The following is a 22,159-nucleotide window of genomic DNA, read 5'->3' as shown; positions in this document are numbered from 1 at the left end:
GTGCAGGGAATCAGCCGGTGGAAATTCTCACTCTCTGTTTGTCTCTCTCTCTCTACCTCTCTGACTCTCAAATAAATCAGGAGAGAACATTTTTTAATAACAATAAAATAAAAGTTAACTTTGGTGCAAAAAAAGAAATATATGTTTTTTCACAATATGCATGAATATCAACTTTTTAAAGATTCCTTGTAGTTGAACTTTTAATGTTTGAATTTTCCTGATATATTTTAAAATGTCAAAAAACACTGGCTTTGATAGAAAATATCTACTGTACCATATATAAGGGATACTAAATATCAATGAAAATCCTGATTTCCTTAATATATTAACTCTGAATAACAGAATATTCAGGATAGTGCTACTAGGCTTTAAAGAACAGAGAAAAGTTTCTATTCTAATTAGATTATTATAGGAAAGAAGGAAAACTTCTTAATTCTTCCTATGAAACAAGTCCAACATTAGAATTCATACCGGACCAAAATGAATCAACAAAAAAATGACAGTTCAATCTCATTTATTAACGTTAATTAACAATACAACAATACACCATAATTACTTTTATTCCACAAATGCAAAAATGACTCACCATAATACTAATTTATTTTTTTAAGAGATATTCAGAGACAGGCAATAGAAACATTTCTAGTGATCCCAAAAGAGTTCTGGGGAAAAAACCAAGACATTCTTGGTTTTAAAAAATTTCCATAAATTATATATTGCAGGATATATATCAGGTCACACACTGACATCACACCTCACAGTCAGACATTCTTTTAAAGCCCACAACAGGAGAAAAGAAAATGATACCCACTATGACAACTATTACATAACATTGTACTAGAGGTATTAGTCATCCAATTACATAATCATTCTAGTGAGGTGCTCTAATTGACCAAGACTGCATGTGAAATGTGACAGTTCTAGGAAGGAGGAGGAAGGCTATTAATTCCATTTCAACCACACAGTATGTCTTTACTTAAACAGACAGAGTATCAGAAAGCAGAAGGAGACGGTTTAGGCAGATGCAAGTGAAGTGTCCTTCTGCTACTTCCACTACTCTAAATCCTCACTGGCTTCTGATCTTGTCTACAAATAATCTAAAATACATTTCTACTGGTTCATCTTCACCTTGATTTTCCACTAATTGCGATTCAATAGTTCAGGAATATTTGGGCTATGACTTGCCCATTAGAAAAGACACTTCAAATTTGACCTTGGACAAGGTCTTTTAAATTGCTGGATACTCAGCTCCATCAGATTATGCAATTGAGAGCCAAACTGAAATTGGAGTCTACTGTTGTGCTGCCAGTGGCTAGGAATGGCTTCTATATTTGGAAATGCTTAGAGAAAAAAATAAAAAGGAAATTACAATATTGTGACATGTAAACACTATATGAAATATACATTTTGGTGTCCGTAAATAAAATTTAGTGACAGGAACCTTGTAGACTGTGAAGTCAAAAATATTTGCTACCTAGTCCTGATAGAAAAAGTGTGCAAGCCTCTACCCTAGAAGGACACCATTCACATTATCATGGCTGCTTCCCAAACTGCAATCATGTACTTCTCAGATTGCTCCTCATTCATTGCTGGAATTGCCAAAATGGACATGTTTGGACACACACACATGGCTGCTGCTGAATTATTGCTTATAGGCTGATTCAGTGATCTTACATCCATAAAGCTTTCATATTGCCCTAAAATACTGGCAATGCAGTTCTAGTTTTCCAAGAACAATGAGGTAATCATGAGCTGCAAGCACAATTTCAAAGAGAGATGAGAGGTCTACGTATATCTGCGTTTTGGGAAAAAACAACAAATTTCAGTATCTGATTCTCTTCATGTCCATTGTATACCCAGAAAATTCTGTGATTCACTGATTCCCCTTGAGAATTGCTATGATTGAGAATCACTATGATTGAGAGTTGCTTTATATTTTAGGGCTGCTAGAGCTCCTGGTTCATAGCTACAAATATATGACTCAGTGTCTGATGTTTGGTGAAGTGGAAACATGTTTCCCTCCCAAAATTCAGGACATTTCTATTCCCATTCCTTTTGTCTTCCTTCTTACAATAACAGATAAAAGACATCCCTCTGTTAAAATTGAGAGAAGTTTCTAAGAAGGAGACTTATACATGTATCCCTGAAAACCTTCTCTTCTCAGATTTGACTGGCTACCACTGGCATGAGGTGCTTCCTGAGAAATTTCTGGATCTCCTTCCAAGAATGTTCCTGTGCAGCTGCATGTGGGACCACCTCTCCTCCCCAGTGTATAGCTGAGCATACACTGGCGATCCCTGAAACACAGCACAGTGGGGAATAGGGAGGCTCTATCATGTGGCCTGCCCCAGGGTAGGACAGCAGGGTCCAGTTGTTTTTCCCATGTCTCTTCAGCTGTTCTGTAGCTTGTTTGGCAAATACTTTGCCATTGACATTCCTATCATCTTCTCCTACAATGAAGAGGAAAGGTCCCTGGGCCTTTTCGATGGGAAGACAAAACTGACTATTCTCTGGTCCACCTTCATCGAAAATATGATAAAACTCTACAAAACCTAAGGCATTGATGGATATTGATTGTATAGAGTGGGGTCTGGGCTTAAAGATCTGACCGCGATATACATGTGGAATACTAAAAATGAAGTTGGGCCCATTGATAAGTACAGTGGCTGTGACTTGCTTTAGATGAATAGCCATGGAGAGTCCAATCTCTGCTCCTCTGCACACAGACACTACCCCAATGCCTGGGCCAAGGACCTGAATAAAAAAAAAAATAGAAATGAGATGTTATTCTATTCTTATTCAGAAGAATTCCACAATCTCAAACAAGTAAAAAAATCTCAATTAGCAACTGAAACAAAGGAAGTAAAATTCCCACCCATATCCTTACACATCCCAGCTCTAAAATTCTGAAACATACAATGTCTATTGAAAGGAAATACTCCATCAAAAAGGTATCAGGCCTTATTGATTGAATACTATGTATTCAGCATTTGTTGAGTTCTGAGTTTAAATGTATTAACTAAACATAAATATAGGGAAAATAAGATAAACTTACTATTGTAAAGAATACAGGTTGGGGCCGGCGCTGCGGCTCAATAGGCTAATCCTCCGCCTGGGGCGCCGGCACACCGGGTTCTAGTCCCGGTCGCTCCTCTTCCAGTCCAGCTCTCTGCTGTGGCCTGGGAGTGCAGTGGAGGATGGCCCAAGTCCTTGGGCCCTGCACCCGCATGGGAGACCAGAAGAAGCACCTGGCTCCTAGCTTTGGATCAGCGCGGTGCACTGGCTGCAGCGCGCTGGCCGCGGTGGCCATTGGAGGGTGAACCAACGGCAAAAAGGAAGACCTTTCTCTCTCTCTCTCTCTCACTGTCCACTCTGCTGTCAAGAAAATAAAAATAAAAAATAAAATTAAAAAAAAAAAAAGATTAAAAAAATAATACAAGTTGGGGTATAATTAATTGGTACATCTTGCTGTACCATTCTGAGCTCTCTGGAAGCTCACAGTAGAAAGTACCCCTGCAAGAAGAGACTGAGAAAACAGGTGAGATCGAAGGAGAGGGTATGGAAATTTTAACAGATTATTATAGATTTGTCTTGATTTCAAAAGCAGCCTTGGATCAACTTCCTCTTTCATTGTCAGTCATCAAATAAGCACTTTTGGATATCCATGCTGTGCCAAGCCCCAGGAAACACAGAGCAGAAAGACATAATCTCTTGTCACCAAAAACTCACTGCCAGATGGAGACAGGAGGGAAAAAAATGATTAGAGTATCATAAATTCTGTGATACAAGAATGTACATAGTCAATGCTGTCAAAACAGATTTAAGGTGAAAAGTATAGGGCCCAACAAAGATTATCAGAAGAAATGGGTTATGAATTGTGTCTTCAAATAAAAAAACTGGGATACAATTAGAATGAATGGTTTTCAATACTGAGTATAAAGACACTTTTAATTTCCTACACAAGAGCCATTCTCCACAACTTCTAGGCTAACATGATCTTGATTTTGTGTGTCACAACATTGTCTCCAGCCACAGTGGTAGATTATGATGGGTCTGAACCTCTTCCCCTTTGTTACATACCATTTCAGCCTCTCTTGTAAGTCCAACATATTCTGCCAAGGGACTTGCTTTTTATTCCATGTAAAAGTAGAATCAAGAAAAGAAAGCCTGTTCTCCCGATCATTCTTTCCCGTTTAGGATGCTGGCATGTTGACTTAATGTCTGGAACTCCTACTAGCTGTCTTGTGACTTGAGGGTAAGGTCAGAAAATCGCAAAAATACAAATCCAGTGTCCTTGACTGGGTTAGGGGAGAGAGGAGGAGCATGAACCACCATCTCTACCTGGTACATGAGACGATAAATTGCCTTATGCTGTTATTGTGTGAACCATCACAGCCTCTTTTCTGAAAAATGTCATCACCATGCCAGAATACAAGCAAATGGCAACAAAGAGCAATGCATTTAGGGAACAACAGGTCATTCTTTATTACTTGAATTTAGAGTAGAAGGAGAGTAGTTGCAAAGTAAAGCTGAACATGATAGTGAATAATTCTGAAAGATATTAGCAATCTTGACTTTCCTAACTGAATAGGATAATGAAGACAGATTTTAAGGATGAGCACAAGATAAAGCTGAAGTATGCAGAAGTGAAATCATGAAAGCTCTATTTAACAACTAGGAAGCCTGGCTTTTTTTATCCTGTAGTAAGTGGGAGACTCTTGAGGAAGTGAGTAAAATAGATGTGCTCTAAAAATCCAGACTTACAATGGTGACCTACAAAAATTAAGGCAGAAAAGTCAGAGCTGATTATATTATTATAGGCAAGAAATGGTGGCATCCTGAACTAAGGAACACCAGTGAGGATTAAAAGGAAACAATATATTATTTATTTATTTTAATTTTATTTCAAAGGCAGAGTTACAGAGAGAGAGAGAGTAATCTTCCATCCACTGCTTCCCTACCCAAATGGCCACAATGACTGGGGCTGGGCCAGGCCCAGAAGCTGGAACTCCATCTGGGTTTCCCACATGGAGACAACTTACTATTTTATTTCTTTTAGTATTTTTGTTGATGTTGTTGTTGTTGCTAAGTGAAATGGACATTATGAGAGACAATGACAGGATCAGCCCTTGTCTAGACTGTTGAGGAACAACTTACTATTTTATTCCTTTTAGTATTTTTGTTGTTGTGGTTGTTGTTGTTGTTGCTCTGTTTGTTCTACATAAGACCACTGGTTGAACTCTGTAATCAATGCACAATCATTCTTAGGAGTTTAAAATTAACAGAAAAGTGATCTCTGTTAAACATAGGAGTGGGAATAAGAGAGGAAGAAGATATATAGGTTGGCACATCTTCACTCGGACTTACCTCCAATGGTGGAACTAGAAATGTGCCAGGGGATTTCAAATCAATTTTACCAAGGAGGCAGGTACCAATGGCAGCGCACTTGGTAAAGTGATAAGTATAAATACACAACTGATCAAAAAGATAGGGTATGTGTCGAAGAGATTTCACAAATAAGACCAGTGTAAGCAAATAATGAAGGATAGAATTAAAAGGGAGAGAATGATCCTGCGGGGGAAGCAGGACACACAGCAGACTCATAGAATGGCAAATGCCCACAACAGCACTCCTGTCTCAGAATCAACCCTTGGGACATTCGGATCTGGCTAAAAGGTCCATGAGAGTCTCACAGGCATGGAAAGCCATGACACGATGGCAAAAAACAATCTAAATGAAAGACCCTGGTGAACAAGACCCCAGCAGAAGGAACAGGCCATCAAGGAGAGAGGTGTCTTTCTCTGAAGGGAGGAAGGAACCTCCACTGTGATACGGCCTTGACTAAACAAGTTCAGAGTTGGTGAACTCAAGGGGCTTCCATAGCCTAGACAGCTCATAGCAAGAGTCTCAGGTGATTGCTGACGTCATAAATAAGAGTGCCAATTGTTAAATCAACAACGGGAGTCACTGGGTACATGCTCCCCACGTAGGATCTCTGTCCTTAATGTGTTTTACTATGAAACTTAAAAACACTACTAGTCGAACAATACCCTATACCTTGTGCAGTTGTGTGAGTGCAGCCTGTTGAAATCCTTGCTTAGTATATACTAAGTTGATCTTCAGTATATGAAGGTAATTGAAAATGAAACTCGATAAAGGGCAGGATGGGAGAGGGAGAGGGGAGGGCCACGGGAGGGAGGGAGGTTGGGGGGGAAGCCACAACAATGCAAAAGCTGCACTTTGTAAATTCACATTTATGAAATAAAAAATTTAAAAAAAGAAAAAATGAATGTGTCCAGTTGACAGAAATGTGAGAATTATTAGGATAAAAGGGAAAAAACAACAAATGGAATTATATAAACTCTGTTTCCTACCTGGCATATTCAAGGTGTGACTTGAATTAATTAAAAGGTTTTTTAAGCTTAGACTAAGAAATATTTAGGGGGCTGGCGCTGTGGTGCACTGCGTTAATGCCCTGGAGTGAAGTGCCGGCATCCCATGTAGGCCCCAGTTCTAGTCCCAGCTGTTCCACCCTGATCCAGCTCTCTGCTATGGCCTGGGATAGCAGTAGATGATGGCCCAAATCCTTGGGCTCCTGCACCCGTGTGGGAGACCTGGAAAAAGCCCCTGGTCCTGATTTCGGAATGGTGCAGCTCCAGCCGCTGCAGCCATCTGGGGAGTTATCCATTGGATGGAAGACCTCTCTCTCTCCTTCTCTCTGCCTCTCCTGTCTCTGTGTAATTCTGACTCTCAAGTAAAAAATAAATAAATCTTTAAAAAAATATTTAGTTCTCATTTTTAACTGACAATTACTTTTAAAAGAGTACTTCAAAAATCTCATGGAAATGGAATTAAAAGATGTTTATTTTGGTGCAAAAACACTTTGAAACCCATGAACAGTTTTTTTATGATACACATTTTCTATATAATTTTTGAAGACCTTTCATAGTTGTGAATTTCAATGTGACGCTTTGATAAATGTATATATCTATACATTATAGAAGGGGCAAATATGGCTTATAATGAATATATTTATCATCTGCAAACATCACTTTTTGCAATGAGAAGATTTCAGATTTACTTTCAGGAATTTTTAAATATACACTATTTAATCCATAAGCTGTACTTTGGAAATTTATATTCATTAAATCAAAGTTTAAAAAAAAAGAAATATACACTATTATTAACTATAGTCACCACACTGTGCAAACTAATCATCAGGATTTATTTGTCCTGTCTTATTACAACTTTGTACCCCTGAACAACAGTTCCCTTTCCACATCCTTTTCTCTACAGATCAAAATTCTTTTTTTTCCTCAACTGAAAGAAAAACACACATACACACACACAGAGTGAGAGCTCTTCCATCCATTGGTTCACTTCTCAAATGCCTGCAACAGCCAAGGAAGGCCAGGTTGAAGCCAGGACACTGGCGAACTCAACATGGGTGGCAGAGACTCAACTACTTGGCCATTATCCCCTGCCTCCTAGGGCACACATTAGTTGGAAGCTAGAATCAGAGGCAGAGCCGGGATCTGAACCCAGTCACTCTGATATGGGGTATGGGCACCCCAAGTGTCATCATAATCACTGTGCCAAACACCTACCCCATGAAATTATATGTCTCAATATAAAAAGTACAGGGTCACCATTATGGCAAGGAAAGATAGAAATTCAGAATGGATTTGGCCATGGATGGTGAAGCAAAGGCTAGTACAACAGGGATGTAAAAAAACAGGTGACTAAAATATGTACAGTCTTTACCTAATTTGCTTGTCGTCTTTGGCAGAACAGTAACTCTTACTGAAAACATTTCTGCTATCAAATTTGGTATCAGTCAATTTTGAGTTCATAGAAATCATACAAAATCAACAGGTAGAGAAATAAGACCTACAAGGAACTGAAATATCTATGATCTATTATCTTGCAGAAGAGACAATATGAAACAGGCAGGAAAGAAATCTGGTTTCCAGCCCTGGATTGGTCATTAAGTAGCTGTCTATATTACATTGGCAACAACAATTGTGGAAAAGTTATGCCACAAATATTAAGGGAACAGGTTAATAAAATAAAAAAGCAGAATCACATAACCTCTCCATGTCTCCCACAAGCCAAGCAGATTAGCACAATAACATTGCCAATGTGATAGGTCAATGACAATTAAATTGGGGCTGGCATTTTTGTATAGCAGATAAAGCCACCACTTGTGATGCTGGCATCCCATATGGTGCCGGTTAGAGTCCCAGCTGCTCCACTATCGATCCAGCTCCTTGTTACTGTGCCTGGTAAAGCAGCAGAAGATGGCCCAAGTCCTTGGGCCCTTGTACCCATGTGGGAGACCTGGAAGAAGCTCCTGGCTCTTGGTACTGGCTTCAGACTGGCCCAGCTCTGGACTTTGTGATCAATTCGGGCATGAACCAGTGGATGGAAAATTTCTTCCTCCCTCCCTCCCTCCCTCCCTCAGTTTCTCCCTCTCTAACCCTGCTTTTCAATAAATAAATATCTTTTTTTTTTTTTTTTAAAAAAAAGGACAATTTCATTACACACATCAAAAACAGTCATTTGGGGGCCGACACTGTGGTGTAGCAGGTAAAGCTTCCACTGGCAGGGCTGGCATTCCGTAAGAGCGCCAGTTCAAGTACAAGCTGCTCCATTTCTGATCCAGCTCTATGCTATGGCCTGGGAAAGCAGTAGAAGATGGCCCAAGTCCTTGGCCCCCTGGACCCACGTAGGAGACCCAGAAGAAGCTCCTGGCTCCTGGCTTTGGATCGGCACAGCTCCAGCCGCTGTGATCACCTGGGGAGTAAACCAGCAGATGGAAGACCTCTCAGTCTGCCTCCACCTCTGCTTCTCTGTAACTCTGCCTTTCAAATAAATATATAACTCTTTAAAAAAAGAAAAAAAAAAAAAAACAGTCTTTTGGGGGTGGGCAATGGAACTAGTGATTCAGACACCACTTAGGATGCCCAAATACTATATTGGAGTGCCTGGATTTGAACCCACTCCTAATTCCAGCTTCCTGCTAACACAGACTCTGTGAAGCAGCAATGATGGTTTAAGTAGTTGGGTCTCTCGCACCTATTTGGAAGACATGGATTCAGACCCAATCTTCAAGTAAGTACAGATTGGTTAAGCATGGTGATGAATCAATATAATAATAATAATAATAATAATAATAATAATAATAATTAACCTTTCTGAGTATTGGGATTTGCCTGGTATTGTGATACATACTTTACATGTATTATCCCCTTCAATCCTCACAATAACATCATGAAGTGTTATCAGTACAACGTTATATAACAGAGGAAGAAATGGAGGAGAGAAGGTCTAAGCTGTCCAAAATTCCCTCAGGTAGATGGGCTGGAGCCAGAAACACAACCTATTTCAAAGGATTTCTCAATTCAAAGCCAATGCCTTTTTGATACAGTGACAGACATGCCTTGCGTCTTTCTGAGCAAAGGACATGGGATGAGAAAAAAGTCATGAGAATAATTTGGGTATGTAATAGAAGCTCAAGTTCCTTGAGGGAGAATCACACTTGGAAGTTAAAGGAAATCACAGACTATGGTAGTTACTTTAAAAGGGGGACTGAAACCTACTGAAAAGCACTATTACCTTAGGATGCTTCAGGAGGAAGTTGGCAGCTTCCTCAAAATACTCCAAGTCTACTTTTTCTGGCTGGGGTGGCAGGTCTTCAAAGCCACAGTGAGCCAAAGCCAAGGACGCAAATCCACGACTGGCCAGGAGACTGGCTCGGAACTCAAGCAGCCCACCGCTAGCGCCAAACATGTCAATCACTCCTGGGAAACGGCCCTCTCCTGTGAAAGAGGACAAAACAGAATAGGGCATCAAGGGAAGAGAAGGAAAAGATAACAAAAATAGGGGAACACAAAGCAGAAGTGTACCACAGAGTTTAAAAGTAATGTAAACATTTTCAGATAGAATCCCCAACTCTTCTGCCATGTATCTTGGGGAGAACTGAGACTTAGGGAATATACAGTGGAACACAATATCTAACAGTCTGATTGGGAACAATGTTCACTGGACACGTTTAATCCCTGCTGCCAAGTAGAACGGGCTTCAGTTTGAGAGTCTCGGGATAAAGAAAGCCATCGAAAGTGGGCCATGGCTTCTTAAGTTATAAAGGAGTACAAATATAGCTTTCAGGAAACCAACGGAGGTGCTCAGGTAAAACGTGGTATATGTGGATACATGCTGGAGGAGGGTTTTCAGGATAGCAAATCCAGAGTCTTTAGATAGCCAGTCTTCAATGCAGACAAATGTAACATAAGTCCAAAGCTATAGAAATCTACAATAAAGAGATTCTATAAACTATACATATTCATATCCTTGGACAAGCTCCAGAATTGTTGAGATGAAACTTGAGTTGGAATGGAGTATTAACACCGGTTCCATTCCTGTCAACGTTGATTCTAAAGCAGCAAAAGAGTGCCCTGTGTACTGTACGTATTCAAGCCAAATTTCCCGAGGGATAAGTCATTCAAAAGAGGGAATACTGGGGTATCAATAACCAGAATCATTCTACTCACCTGAAGGCACAAAGAGGGTTCCCCGAAGACGGCCTTCTCGGACCGGGATTCGTGTGACACCAGGTGCCACGTACCACCTTTCCAAAGTCACGCTGGCCTTTGGTGCTTCACTGGTTTTGGCTTCTATTGGTAAATGTCTGTCATAAAGTTTTATCTGGACCCGGAAGGGGCTATTCATCACATCTCTTTTCAGCAGTCTCGTTACTGGTTTTTCAGGCTTGAGAGACCAGAAGAGTCCCATGGGATGTACTCCCTTATAGTCACCTCCAAGTGCAGCAGCATGATCTAAGTCTATCTCACCAACTTCATTGGCCCTGTAGAAGGCCAGCGAATAAAAGAGATTCCCCACTTCATCTTCCAAGGATGCATGAAAGACCACCAACTGAAGAGGAGTCAGGCCTGTGGCTCGGATATGCACTGGCTCATCAACAAGTGCACTTAGAGGGGTGGCTGTCAGCTGAACCATTTTTGCAGTGTGGCACCTTGGATGATTCTTAAAGAATCTTCAACAAACTTCAAAATAAGAACAAAATTACGAGGAATGAAATAAGGTAATGGTAAGGTTAATAAAAGGTGAAATGCATGTGGGTCAGTTATACCTTTTCAAGTACTTAGCAAACACAAGGAGCCTTCAAAAAGTTCTGGGAAATTCACATCATTTTTCCTTTCATTTTTTCCACAAATTGTCTAGGGTCATCATCATATCCTGATATAATCTTTTTATTAAAGATTTATTCATTTATTTGAAAGTCAGCATAACAGAGAGAGAGGGAGAAATAGAGAGACAGATATTCCCTATGCTATTCCACTTAGAAGATCACAAAGGCCAGTGCTGCACCAGGCCAAAAGATCCAGGAGCTTCCTCTGTATCTCCCATGAGGGTGGCAGGAACCCCAAGCACTTAAGACATCTTCCACTGCTTTTCCCAAACCATTAGAAGGGAGCTGGATTGGAAATGGACCAGCCAGGACATGAACCTGAGCCCATACTGGGTGCTGGCATTGCAAGTGGCAGCTTTACCCACTATCCCCCAATGCTGGCAATTCCTGATATAATCTTCTATTACAACAAGAAAGCTTTCTACAAATTTGTAGAAGTCAGAAGGCAAGTTGATAGGTTTTATAACAGTGAACCAGGATTGAGAAAGCAGAAACCAAAAGACACATCCTTTCAAATTATCAAGGAGGATATTACAATCTGCTATACAGAGCCCTTGAAAAATAAGGTACAATGCATATGAGTGAGATGTACAGTTGAAAATCAGATGATCTATTTAACTTTTATATTCATATAGATAAGTTGACTCCACTGTTAAACTTCTTCCAAGTCCTACAAACAGAATAACTGGCAACCAAGCACTTACTTCCAACACAGGAAACAAAATAGGAGGGTTATTTAAAAAAAAAAAAAAAAACTGAGAATAAAATCTTTGGGAAGAACAAGCATGCTGACTGATGTATTGCTTCCTAGAAAAAAAAAATCTATGGCATGCTATTTAGGATTGACCCAGTCTTAAAGCAAAATTGGAAGCTGATAACGCTTAGGAACATAGAAGTATTGCTGGCATTAAAAAAAAAAAAAAAAAGAAAAAAAAGAAAAGAAAGAAAAAAAAAACAGATTTATTTGTTTATTTGAAAAGCAGAGTGGGCCGGCACTATGGCTCACTAGGCTAATCCTCCGCCTGCGGTGCCAGCACACCGGGCTCTAGTCCCGGTTGGGGCACCAGATTCTGTCCCGGTTGCTCCTCTTCCAGTTCAGCTCTCTGCTATGGCCCAGGAGTGCAGTGGAGGATGTCCCAAGTGCTTGGGCCCTGCACCCGCATGGGAGACGAGGAGGAAGCACCTGGCTCCTGGCTTCGGATCGGTGCAGCGAACCGGCCGTAGCAGCCATTTGGGGGGGGGGGGGGGTGAAACAATGGGAGCAAGATCTTTCTCTCTCTCTCTCTCTCACTGTCTAACTAAACCTGTCAAAAAAAAAAAAAAAAAAAAAGGCGCAGAATAACAAAGACAGGATATTCATCTGCTTCTTCACTCCCCAGGCACTAAGGAGGGCTACACTGAGGCCAGGAGTACCAAACTCCATCTCGGTATCCTCATGGGAGGCAGGGATCAAAGTATATATGCCATCTCCTACTTCCTTACAAGAAGCAATATAGGAAGGTGAATAAGAAGCAGAAGAGCTGGGAGCCAGACCAGGATTCTGATATGGGATGCAGTATCCAGCAGTGATTCAACCCTATGTGCCACAATGCCTGCCCTACTGTTGGGCTTTTATAATCTCATTCTTAAAAATTAAGGAATGCCCTTCCCTGTTGTCCTCTTGGTTAATGTGGAAAAAGTGGCAAGAGTGACAACCATTCTCACTCTGACAACCAAAACTACCTGGATAAATCATAAAATCACCTTTTTTGTCTTCGTTTTTATTAGGTTGCTGAGAATGCAAAGAATCTCAATGAATTAAACTTCAGCAAGTGACAGCTTAAGTTGTAGGAAACATGAAATTTTCTCTCCTCATGCTTTCCATTGCGAAAAAGGAGCAAAAATAAATCCTCATAATGAAAAGCAAGGAGAAATCAACAGCAAACTCAATGTACTTTTAATGGATGTGTGGGGGCCGGTTTAATGGATCAGAATTCCAAGGAACGCCAGCCACAGTAGCAGTCTTTCTGCCTACTTGCTGTAAGACATTACCATGTGCTCCGCAACAGAACTAGCAAAGATCAGAGCAGGTCTGAAAGCTGAGAGAACTCCATCGAGGTTACAGGCCTTGTTATACAGTAAGGCAGCTGCCCTGCACAGGATGAGTGCAGAGGCGCAGATCAGAGAGAGATTTCACCACGCTCAGAAAGACAGCAGCAGGACTGCTGAGTAAAGAAAGCTCCCTAGGGACCCTCCCTCTGGAAGGATTGGCAATCAGAACCTCCTACAGTCTAAAGAGCCAGACACAAAGATCTCCCCAGAAGGTTGCCAATGCTGGGAACTCTGGTTCTTCTGCTGAGTTAGGCCTAATCCCACATGCCAAATTATCTGAAGCCAGTGGGGCACGGAATCCACAAAGCTGCAGGGAAGCACAGACCCAGCTCAACCACTCATGAGATTGTTTCGGCCCTAAGTCTAACATGCTGACAGAACAGGGGTCCTAGGATTTGGATATTAGTTTGCATGTCGAATATTTCCCAAAGGCCAAATGGTAATGGCATGTTGCCCAAAGTCTTAAGTGAATGGTACTAAGAAGATGGAAACTTAACCCAAGTATGGTGTTTGGATATTCAGCTTTTGGAAGGTGACGGGATTGGATTGAATCCTTAGGTAGAACTCCCTGGGCCGAATCATGGTGGTTTTCTAAGGAGAGACACAGACACTCTTGTGCTCTCTTGCCATATGATACTCTGAGCCATGTTGGGAATCTGCCATCAAGAACACCTTCACTAGAGGCCAAGTCAGTGGGGCCTCCCTGATCTTGGACTGTGAAACTCCAAAACCATGAGCCAAAATAAACCTGTCCTATTATAAAACTAGCTTCTCTTCTCTAAGGTATTTATTTCACTGTTGTAACATAAAGTTGACCAATACAAGGGGTATGCTCTTTCCTATGGGTAAATATTTATCTCTGTCATTGTATTCATAAAAAAAATCCAGGATTCAATTTTTAATAATTATGCGGCACAAAATTAGTAGGTAAAGTGAGTTGTGATCATAATAAGAAAAAGAGGAAAACTAGAAATGGTTCAGAAGTTTAAATTTTCAGACAGGAAATAGAACAAAGGGCCAGCCAACATAAAGACGATTTGAGTAAAAGTACCCAAATTGAACTACAAACAGGAAAAAATGGATATAAAAGAACAGATGTTGGAATATTATCAAATACTCTTAATATACATGTTAGTGGTGCCTTCAAAAAAGACAGACACAGTAAAAATACTTGAAAACATAATGGTAAATTTTCTCCCAAGTTGTGAAAAAAGTATTGTGTAACAGAGCAGCTGTAAGAAATTCAGAAAACAAAAAGATTAAAAACCAAGAAATCTACAACTACTACATTGTAAACTAGTAATATAAAGAATAAATCTTAAATGCAGCCAGAGAAAAATAGAAACACTACATATAGGAGAATGACTAACCTAAAGCCAGAAGACAAAAATATTTCAGTGTATAAAAATTAAAATTCCTTAACACAAATGTATTTCAAAAACGAAGGCAAATTAAAAGACATTTTCAGGAAAACTCTGAGAGATTATATCTATAAAGAGCAGCACTACAAGCATTGCTAAAATATTCAAGGGGAAATTATACAAGATGGACCACTGGATTTGTTTGGTAGAGGATGAAAATCACAAAAAGTTATCTGGGAAAATATAAACATTCTTTAAATATACATCCACACATGCATATCCATTAAGTGAGGACTTAAATGTAATTAAGACTCTTGACTATTTAAAATTATTATTGTGGGGCTCATATAATATGTAAAAATATAATGACAAAGCGGAGGAATGCAATAAACAGAACTATATCATTATAAGATTCTTATATTACTGCTTTCTAAGCAACATAAGATTATTTGCAGGGAGACTGGCAACTCAAAGGTCTTGTTAGCAGCTCAGCTGAGTTGGTTGGGGGATGAGGGAAGAGGAGAGAACTGAGCTTCCAGAGAGTGAGTGCACGTGTGGCCAACTAAAGCAACAAGCTAAGAAAGGAGAGGAGGGCAGGTAGCTGTGAATCATGTGCCGCAATGGTATAGCCAAAGACGAACCTGGAAGAACAGCACTCAGAGCAGGAAGGTCAGTGGATCAGCACAGGCATGGAGGCCATCTCAGGAAGGAGGGAATTCCAAACCAAAGCTTCTGATTGTTCTATGATCTCTGGGATGAGAGAAGAGTGAGGGGAGTGGGCTAGGAGTAGAAAACACTGAGGAGGAGTCAGAGCAGGTTGAAGTGTCTTTAGGTTTCTCCCCTGCTCCTGGCACAAGGAGGCCTCAGTAGGAGTGCCTGAGAGGATCCTGGACCTTGAAGGCAGGCCTAGATAAAGGAGACCTAACAACAGAGGGGACTGGGCTAGGAAGGTAAACGTTAAGAGCATTAAACATTAAACACCTTGCAACCTTTTTAGAAACTGCAATGCTGTTTGGCTCACAGGGGGCCATGTTATCTCTGTACCACAATGTCTGGTATCTCCACTGAAAGACTCAAGTCAAGGGGCTAAAATCTGAAAGCTCAATCTTTCATATGGCTGAGAGCTGATGCTGGCCTATGACTGGCAGTGTCATTTCTAGTACATATGGGCTCACTGGAGTCTCCCTACAAGGAGTAGTTTGGCCTTTCTCATGGCATGGTAGTGAGTGAGAAGGTAAAGTACCCCAAGAGATACAGCCAGGTGTGAGCTATAGACTTTTAATACCTAGCTTTGGAAGTCACACAGCATGATCTCTGCCATTTATATAGGTTAGAGCAGCCACAAGCCTGCAATAAAATTCAAGTGGAGAGAACACAGATTCCTGACTCATAATACTAATTATATTATAAAAAAATCGGCCGGCGCCACAGCTCAATAGGCTAATCCTCTGCCTGCGGCGCTGGCACACTGGGTTCTAGTCCCGGTAGGGGCGCCAGAGTCTGTCCGGGTTGCCCCTCTTTCAGGTCAGCTCTCTGCTGTGGCCAGGGAGTGCAGTGGAGGATGGCCCAAGTCCTTGGGCCCTGCACCCCATGGGAGACCAGGAGAAGCACCTGGCTCCTGCCTTTGGATCAGCACGGTGCGCCAGCCGCAGCGGCTATTGGAGGGTGAACCAATGGCAAAGGAAGACCTTTCTCTCTCTCTCTCACTGTCCACTCTGCCTGTCAAAAAAAAATAATAATAAAGTAGGATGAGAGGTGTGTGTGTGTGTGTGTGCTGCCATCTGCCATTTTTGGGAAATGCAATCTAAAACAATAGGAAGGGGGTAATAAAGGAGAAAATAATAAACAGAATGGAAAACAAATACCAAGATAGGAATTAATAGTAATATATTAACAATTAGATTAAATTAAAAAGGACTAAACACTCCATTTAGAAGACATGTTGTCAGACTAGAAAAAAACATGTTTGCTGTTTTACAAATACACATTGGCAAGAGACAGGGAAGAACAATACATGCAACATAAACATAGAATATATATAAAAGCTAATGGAGCTATATTTATCCATTTATTTGATATATTCTTTATATATATGGATTTATTTATCTGAGAGGCAGAGTTAGGGAAAGAGAAAGATTTTCCTTTTTTTAAAAAAAGATTTATTGATTTTACTTCAAAATAACAGTAAAACAGAGAGAGAAGGAGAGGCAGAGAGAGAGAGAGGTCCTCCATCTGCTGGTTCACTCCCTAATTGGCTGCAATGGTCGAAGCTACACCAATCTGATGCCAGGAGCCAGAGGCTTCTTCCGGGTCTCCCACGCAGGTTCAGGGGCCCAAAGGTTTGGGTCATCTTCTACTGTTTCCCAGGCCATAACAGAGAGTTGGATCAGAAGTGGAGTTGCCGGGTTTCAAACCAGTGCTCATATGGGATGCTGTCACTGCATTTGGCAGCTTTACCCACTACACCACAGCGCCCACCCTGATAGATTTTTCCATTCACTAGTTAACTCCCCAAATGGCCACAACAGTCTGAGCTGGGCTGATCCGAAGCCAGGAGCCAGGAAGTTCATCTGGGATTTCTCACGAAGGTGCAGGGACCCCAAGCACTTGGGCCATCTTCTACTGCTTTCTCAGGCCATTAGCAGAGAGTTAGATAAGAAGTGAAACAGCTGGGACTCAAACAGGTGCCCACATGGAATGCCAGTACTGCAGGCGGAGGCTCTACTACACCACAGCACCAGCACATATATTATATAATATCTTTTTTTGTGTTTGTTTAAAGATTTATTTACTTATTTGAAAGGCAGAGTTACAGAAAGAAAGAGAGAGGGAAGGAGAGAGAAAGAGAGAGGTCTTCTATCCGCTGGTTCACTCCCCAGATGGCTACAAAGGCCAGAGCTGTGTCAATCCAAAGCCAGGAGCCAGAAGGCTCTTTTGGATCTCCCACGTGGGAGAAGAACTTGGGCCATCCTCAAAGCGTTTCCCAACCCGTGGCAGAGAGCTGGATTGGAAGTGGAGCAGCCAGACCTCGAACTGGCGCCCACATGCGATGCCAGCACTGCAGGCAGTGGCTTTACCCACTACGCCACAGCGCTGGCCCCTACACAGTAATATATTTATATATCAACTGAGCTCTCAAGACAAATTATGTAGAGAAGGTGCACAGACTAATCAAAATACATACAGCAAAATCAATAGAACTCAAGGAAAATTCACAATAATTGAGGATTTTAACACTTGTCTCTCAGTAACTCATACTTCAGCAACATTTGAAAAAATCAGTAAGAAACAGACTATTAGAACACTTCCAACCAAGTCAGGCTAACTGGCATTTACAAGACACTACACCCCAAAATCACAGGATATTCATTCTTTCTAACAAAGCCAGGGTACCATCTCTGATTATAACACAGGAAACTGAATGTTGCGGTCAGAATGTAGGAAGCTGTCCTCACAGAGTATACACTGGCTGCACCACATGGGCTATTGGACACTTGAAATGGTTTCCTTAAATATTCCATTGGTGATGGAAAAATCACAAAGGAAACAGGAAAATAACTGAATGATACTATAAACAAAATAATTCCCAATTCTTGCCAATTTAATTCTGCCCTGAAGGGTACCAGTCTTTCCTGCACACACTCACACGCTGCCATCTCATGCTTGGTGGGTTCCAGCCTGCCCTCCTGCTCCACATCCATCTTCCCCTCCCAGGTGCCTGCCGGGAAGACTGCAAGCTCCAAAACTCCAGCATCAGATACAAAGATCACAACCTTTCAGAGACTAGTAAACCAAATCCCCACAAATGTCTAGGATCAAATCCCATAACAAGTGTGTTTTAGTAGAACTGAGGAGGCTAGAGAAAAGAGTATGTATCTTCCGTTGTGATTTCAAGCAAGTTAATTCTGGAACTGCCAATGGATTTACCATGTGTCAATCCTTGTGAAGTTCTAGAGAGAAAAGGTAACACAGTACAGTAGAAGTTGAGAGGAGTAGGGCTGAGGAAGGAGGACACACATGGAGTGGTGGTTGAAGGAAGGTTCAAGGGAGATTTGCTTTGAGCCCAATTTGGGTTACTCCACAGGTGACTTTCATGGAATAATCCAAGAGCACGTAGTTCATTTTGATGGAATTCTAGGAAACATCAGCAGAGAAGTAAGAAGTGTCCAATAAATGGTTGGTTGAGGGCTGCTCCAGGTGGAGGTGAGGGTCAGGATTGGGAGGTATACATTAAATTTCCACCACTTCTGGCCTGCTGTGCTGAGAGGCAAGGCTGACACTGGGGATCTGAGAAAACCATCAGGCAGAGAAATTCAAGTTCTGGATGCCATGGCTCAGGTTTACTACTATGTTTAAGGAAGTCTATATGAAGAAAGAAACGACAGCATCTGCTATGCTTGTGTGTGTGTGTGTGCATTTGCACAGAAAGAAGAGAAAGAGAAAGGAGACAGATGCATGTATGAACTAATGTTAATCAGAATGAGCCTGCAGAGAGAGAAATACTGAGAATAAGGATTGCGTTGCTTCTGTCAGAAAAGCTTAATAAGTGATTTTATAGCTCAGAAGTCCCATATCTCACTTGTTAAAAAATTCATGAAACAGAACATTTCAGGTCACAAAGAAACACACTGCAGAGTCAGGTATGGAATTCATATCTCCAACTAACTTGTAGTGCACAGATTAGTACTGCAACAAGAATGTATTAGGAGTTTACATGTAACAGTCACTAGAAGATTAGAACCTTCCCTGCTCTATGTTAAGCTTAGGGTGTAGTGTGCTTTATGAACATTATCCCTTAAACTTCTACTTAACAGGCACAGGCATCCATCCATGTACTCAAGCAAAGAAATTAATGGCAAAGTCATAACTTGACTTCAACTTATACTTTGCTTTTTAGATGTTTTTAAAATGGTTTACTTAATTTCACTGCTACAACGCATGTCTGAGTTGTAAGAGTAGGATTACATGTAGACAAGGCCTCAATATTATTTTCACAGAAAGTAATTCTAACGTCATTAGTCTTACATTAAAAGAAAACTATTCCTTCAAGAAAATATGAACATATTTAGGGTTCAATTTCCCAGACCAAGGGGGTTTCTTCCATAAAACTGTAGGAAATAACATTTTTTTAAAAAAAAGGGAGTATTGAAAAGAATGGGAGAGAAAGAAAAAGGGAAGTTGAACAGTTTATTAGCCTTTTCCTCAAAAATACAAATTCTACCTCAACAGTCTCATTAACAGTAAGCCCCGATGGACAAAATTTCTAAGCAAAATCTGACTGAAAAGACACCCTTATCTGAGTACTACTGGGAATTCCACAGCTCTTAAGATTAGGAAATCAGAAGAAAGACTATTTGTCCTCCCTGAGTGCTAAATTCCAAACACAGGAGTAAATAATCCTGTTGATTGACAACTCAAGAGTTGAAAATTTAAGCTGTTTCCAATCAGCCCAGAAGAAATAAGCCTGACTGCAAACCTGACTCTTTCCTCTGAGCCTTCTTTTCCAGCTGCAGAGGAAAAAACAACACTATACCCAGTTACCATGAAGGTCAAGACCTCAAGTATCTGCTGCAGTCTAACACAGCTAACTGCACAAGCTTACTCTCCACTCCCTGCTCTAGTTTTCTATTAGCTTTTGTAATTTATTTTTTTAAATGTACTCATTTAAAAGGCAGTGACAGGGAGAGACAGAGAGGTCTTCCATTTGCTGGTTCACTCCTCAGGTGGCTACAGTGGCAAGGGCTGGGCCAGACTGAAGCCAGGAGGCCAAAACTGCATCTGGGTCTCCCACATGGGTGGCAGGCCTTCCCAGGCGCATTAGCAGAGAGCTAAATCAGAAGTGGAACAGCTGGGACTCGAACCCACACTCTGATATTGAATGCCAGCGATGCATGTGACGACTTAACCTGCCGCACCACAATACCACCCCAGCATTTGGCATTTGGCACATCACTGAAGACACTGCTTGAGACAGTCACATCCCATATTGGAGTACCTGGGTTCAAGTCCTGAATCCCCTTCTGATTCCAGCATCCCGCTAACGCACACTCTGAGAGACAGCAGCTGATGGCTCAACTGGGTCCCTGCTGCACACTGGAAACCCTAGACTGAGTCCCCAGATTCTGCTTCATCTTGGCCCAGCCCCGGCTGTTGTGGGTATTTGGACTGTGAAGCTGCATTCGGAGATCTCTGATTTCTCTCTCTGCCTTTCAAATAAACATTTTTAAACATGTATTAAGCATAGCCCTCTTCTATTTCCCTTTTTTCATTCTCTATCTTTCTTAAATAACCCGTTCACCTTACTCAAATATTTTATTAAATTTCTTATTAACTAATCAAACAACTTGTTTGTTTGCCCTGTCTTGGCACTGACTGGGCATGTCTTTCCACTACAAGTAAAAAGAAGTCAAGGTGATTATTAAACAACTCTGATTTGGAAATGCTTTCTTTCCTGAGGCCACTCAGCTGGGAACTACAAATAGGTCACATTAATGAGTAACAAAATTCTCTTTCTGGGGCTCAATTTCTACTTTTAGAATTTAAACCCCAAACCTATCAATTCCTTCTCTCTCCTCCTTTAATCACAGGCTCTTGACATATCTATAGAATGGTGCAGGCTCATCCTGCGAGGCCGGCACATGCTGGGATGGGGAGGTGACAGCGTTCTTCGAGAAGAAGCAACAGAAACAAGTTGCGGTGAACATGTCTATTTACTAGTGATCAAGCATAAGCTTTTAAAGCGCAGGCGGGGGGCGGGGGGGGGGGGGAGCGTAGCTAATTCAGGGCAATACTAATTCTATAGGATGAAGCCAATATTGGCACCACTATGCTTCTCCAATCAGCTTAAAGGTCAGGTAGCCTAAGGTAGCCTTCCAGATGGGCCTGGGCCATACCCAGGAGCAGTTTACCTGACTGGCAATTACAAAGCTCTTCAACAGAAAGGAGAGTGGGGAGCAGGGGAGGGGGGGGGGGGGATGTGCCTGGGGTGCCTGGGGCTCCTGGTGCTTGCCAGCAGCCAAGTTAACCTCCTGCATGGGCTAGGCAGGCAGACTCCCAGCCAGGCACAGAAGCACCCACAGAATGGAGCACTAGTGAGATTTTACATGGTAAGAAAATAAAAGGACTATCACCAGAAAAGAAGTGTTGGGTCTTTTAATTTGTGGTGATGGACAGCAATTAAAATGTACAAACTGAAATGAAAATATCAATAAACTGAACTTCTTCATTTTAAGGACTTCTAACCATCTTTAAAGATTTGATAACACAACTTACTAATTTGCAACAGATTTGTTATACACACATCTGTTTAAGAGCTATCAAGCATGGGGTGAGCGTTGTAGTGCAGTGGGTTAGGGGTTAGGCGGCCCCTGGCAGAGCCAGCATCTCATATTGGAGTGCTGATTCAAGGCCTAGCTGCTCTTTCTGTGATCCAGCTCCCTGCTAATGTGGCTGGAAAAACAGTGGGTGACGGTCTGAGTACTTGGGCCCCTGTCAT

General features: G+C 41.4%; 1 protein-coding gene across 5 annotated transcripts in view; it reads right to left on the bottom strand.

Annotated features, from left to right (window-relative positions):
- Window positions 1–497: 497 nt before the first annotated feature.
- LOC133771669 (bile acid-CoA:amino acid N-acyltransferase-like) overlaps window positions 498–22,159 on the bottom strand; it is a 47,958-nt gene continuing 26,296 nt past the window's right edge. For 3 of the 5 annotated variants that reach the window (XM_062207859.1, XM_062207860.1, XM_062207857.1), the window contains exons 2-4: window positions 10,554–11,066; window positions 9,619–9,821; window positions 498–2,754 (exon numbers count right to left, since the gene is read on the bottom strand). In XM_062207859.1, the coding sequence (XP_062063843.1) occupies window positions 2,161–2,754; window positions 9,619–9,821; window positions 10,554–11,019 (1,263 nt within the window). In that variant the 5' untranslated portion in view covers window positions 11,020–11,066 and the 3' untranslated portion in view covers window positions 498–2,160. Of the gene's footprint in view, window positions 2,755–9,618; window positions 9,822–10,553; window positions 11,067–15,305; window positions 15,563–20,659; window positions 20,984–22,159 lie in introns of those variants that run through there. The other 2 variants (XM_062207858.1, XM_062207861.1) reach the window with 2 other exon arrangements.

The sequence above is a fragment of the Lepus europaeus genome, chromosome 12 (assembly GCF_033115175.1).
Source record: "Lepus europaeus isolate LE1 chromosome 12, mLepTim1.pri, whole genome shotgun sequence".
In the NCBI taxonomy this organism is placed as follows: domain Eukaryota; kingdom Metazoa; phylum Chordata; class Mammalia; order Lagomorpha; family Leporidae; genus Lepus; species Lepus europaeus.
The sequence above is the reverse complement of the archived record's forward strand: the minus strand, read 5'-3'. Positions and strand labels throughout refer to the sequence as shown.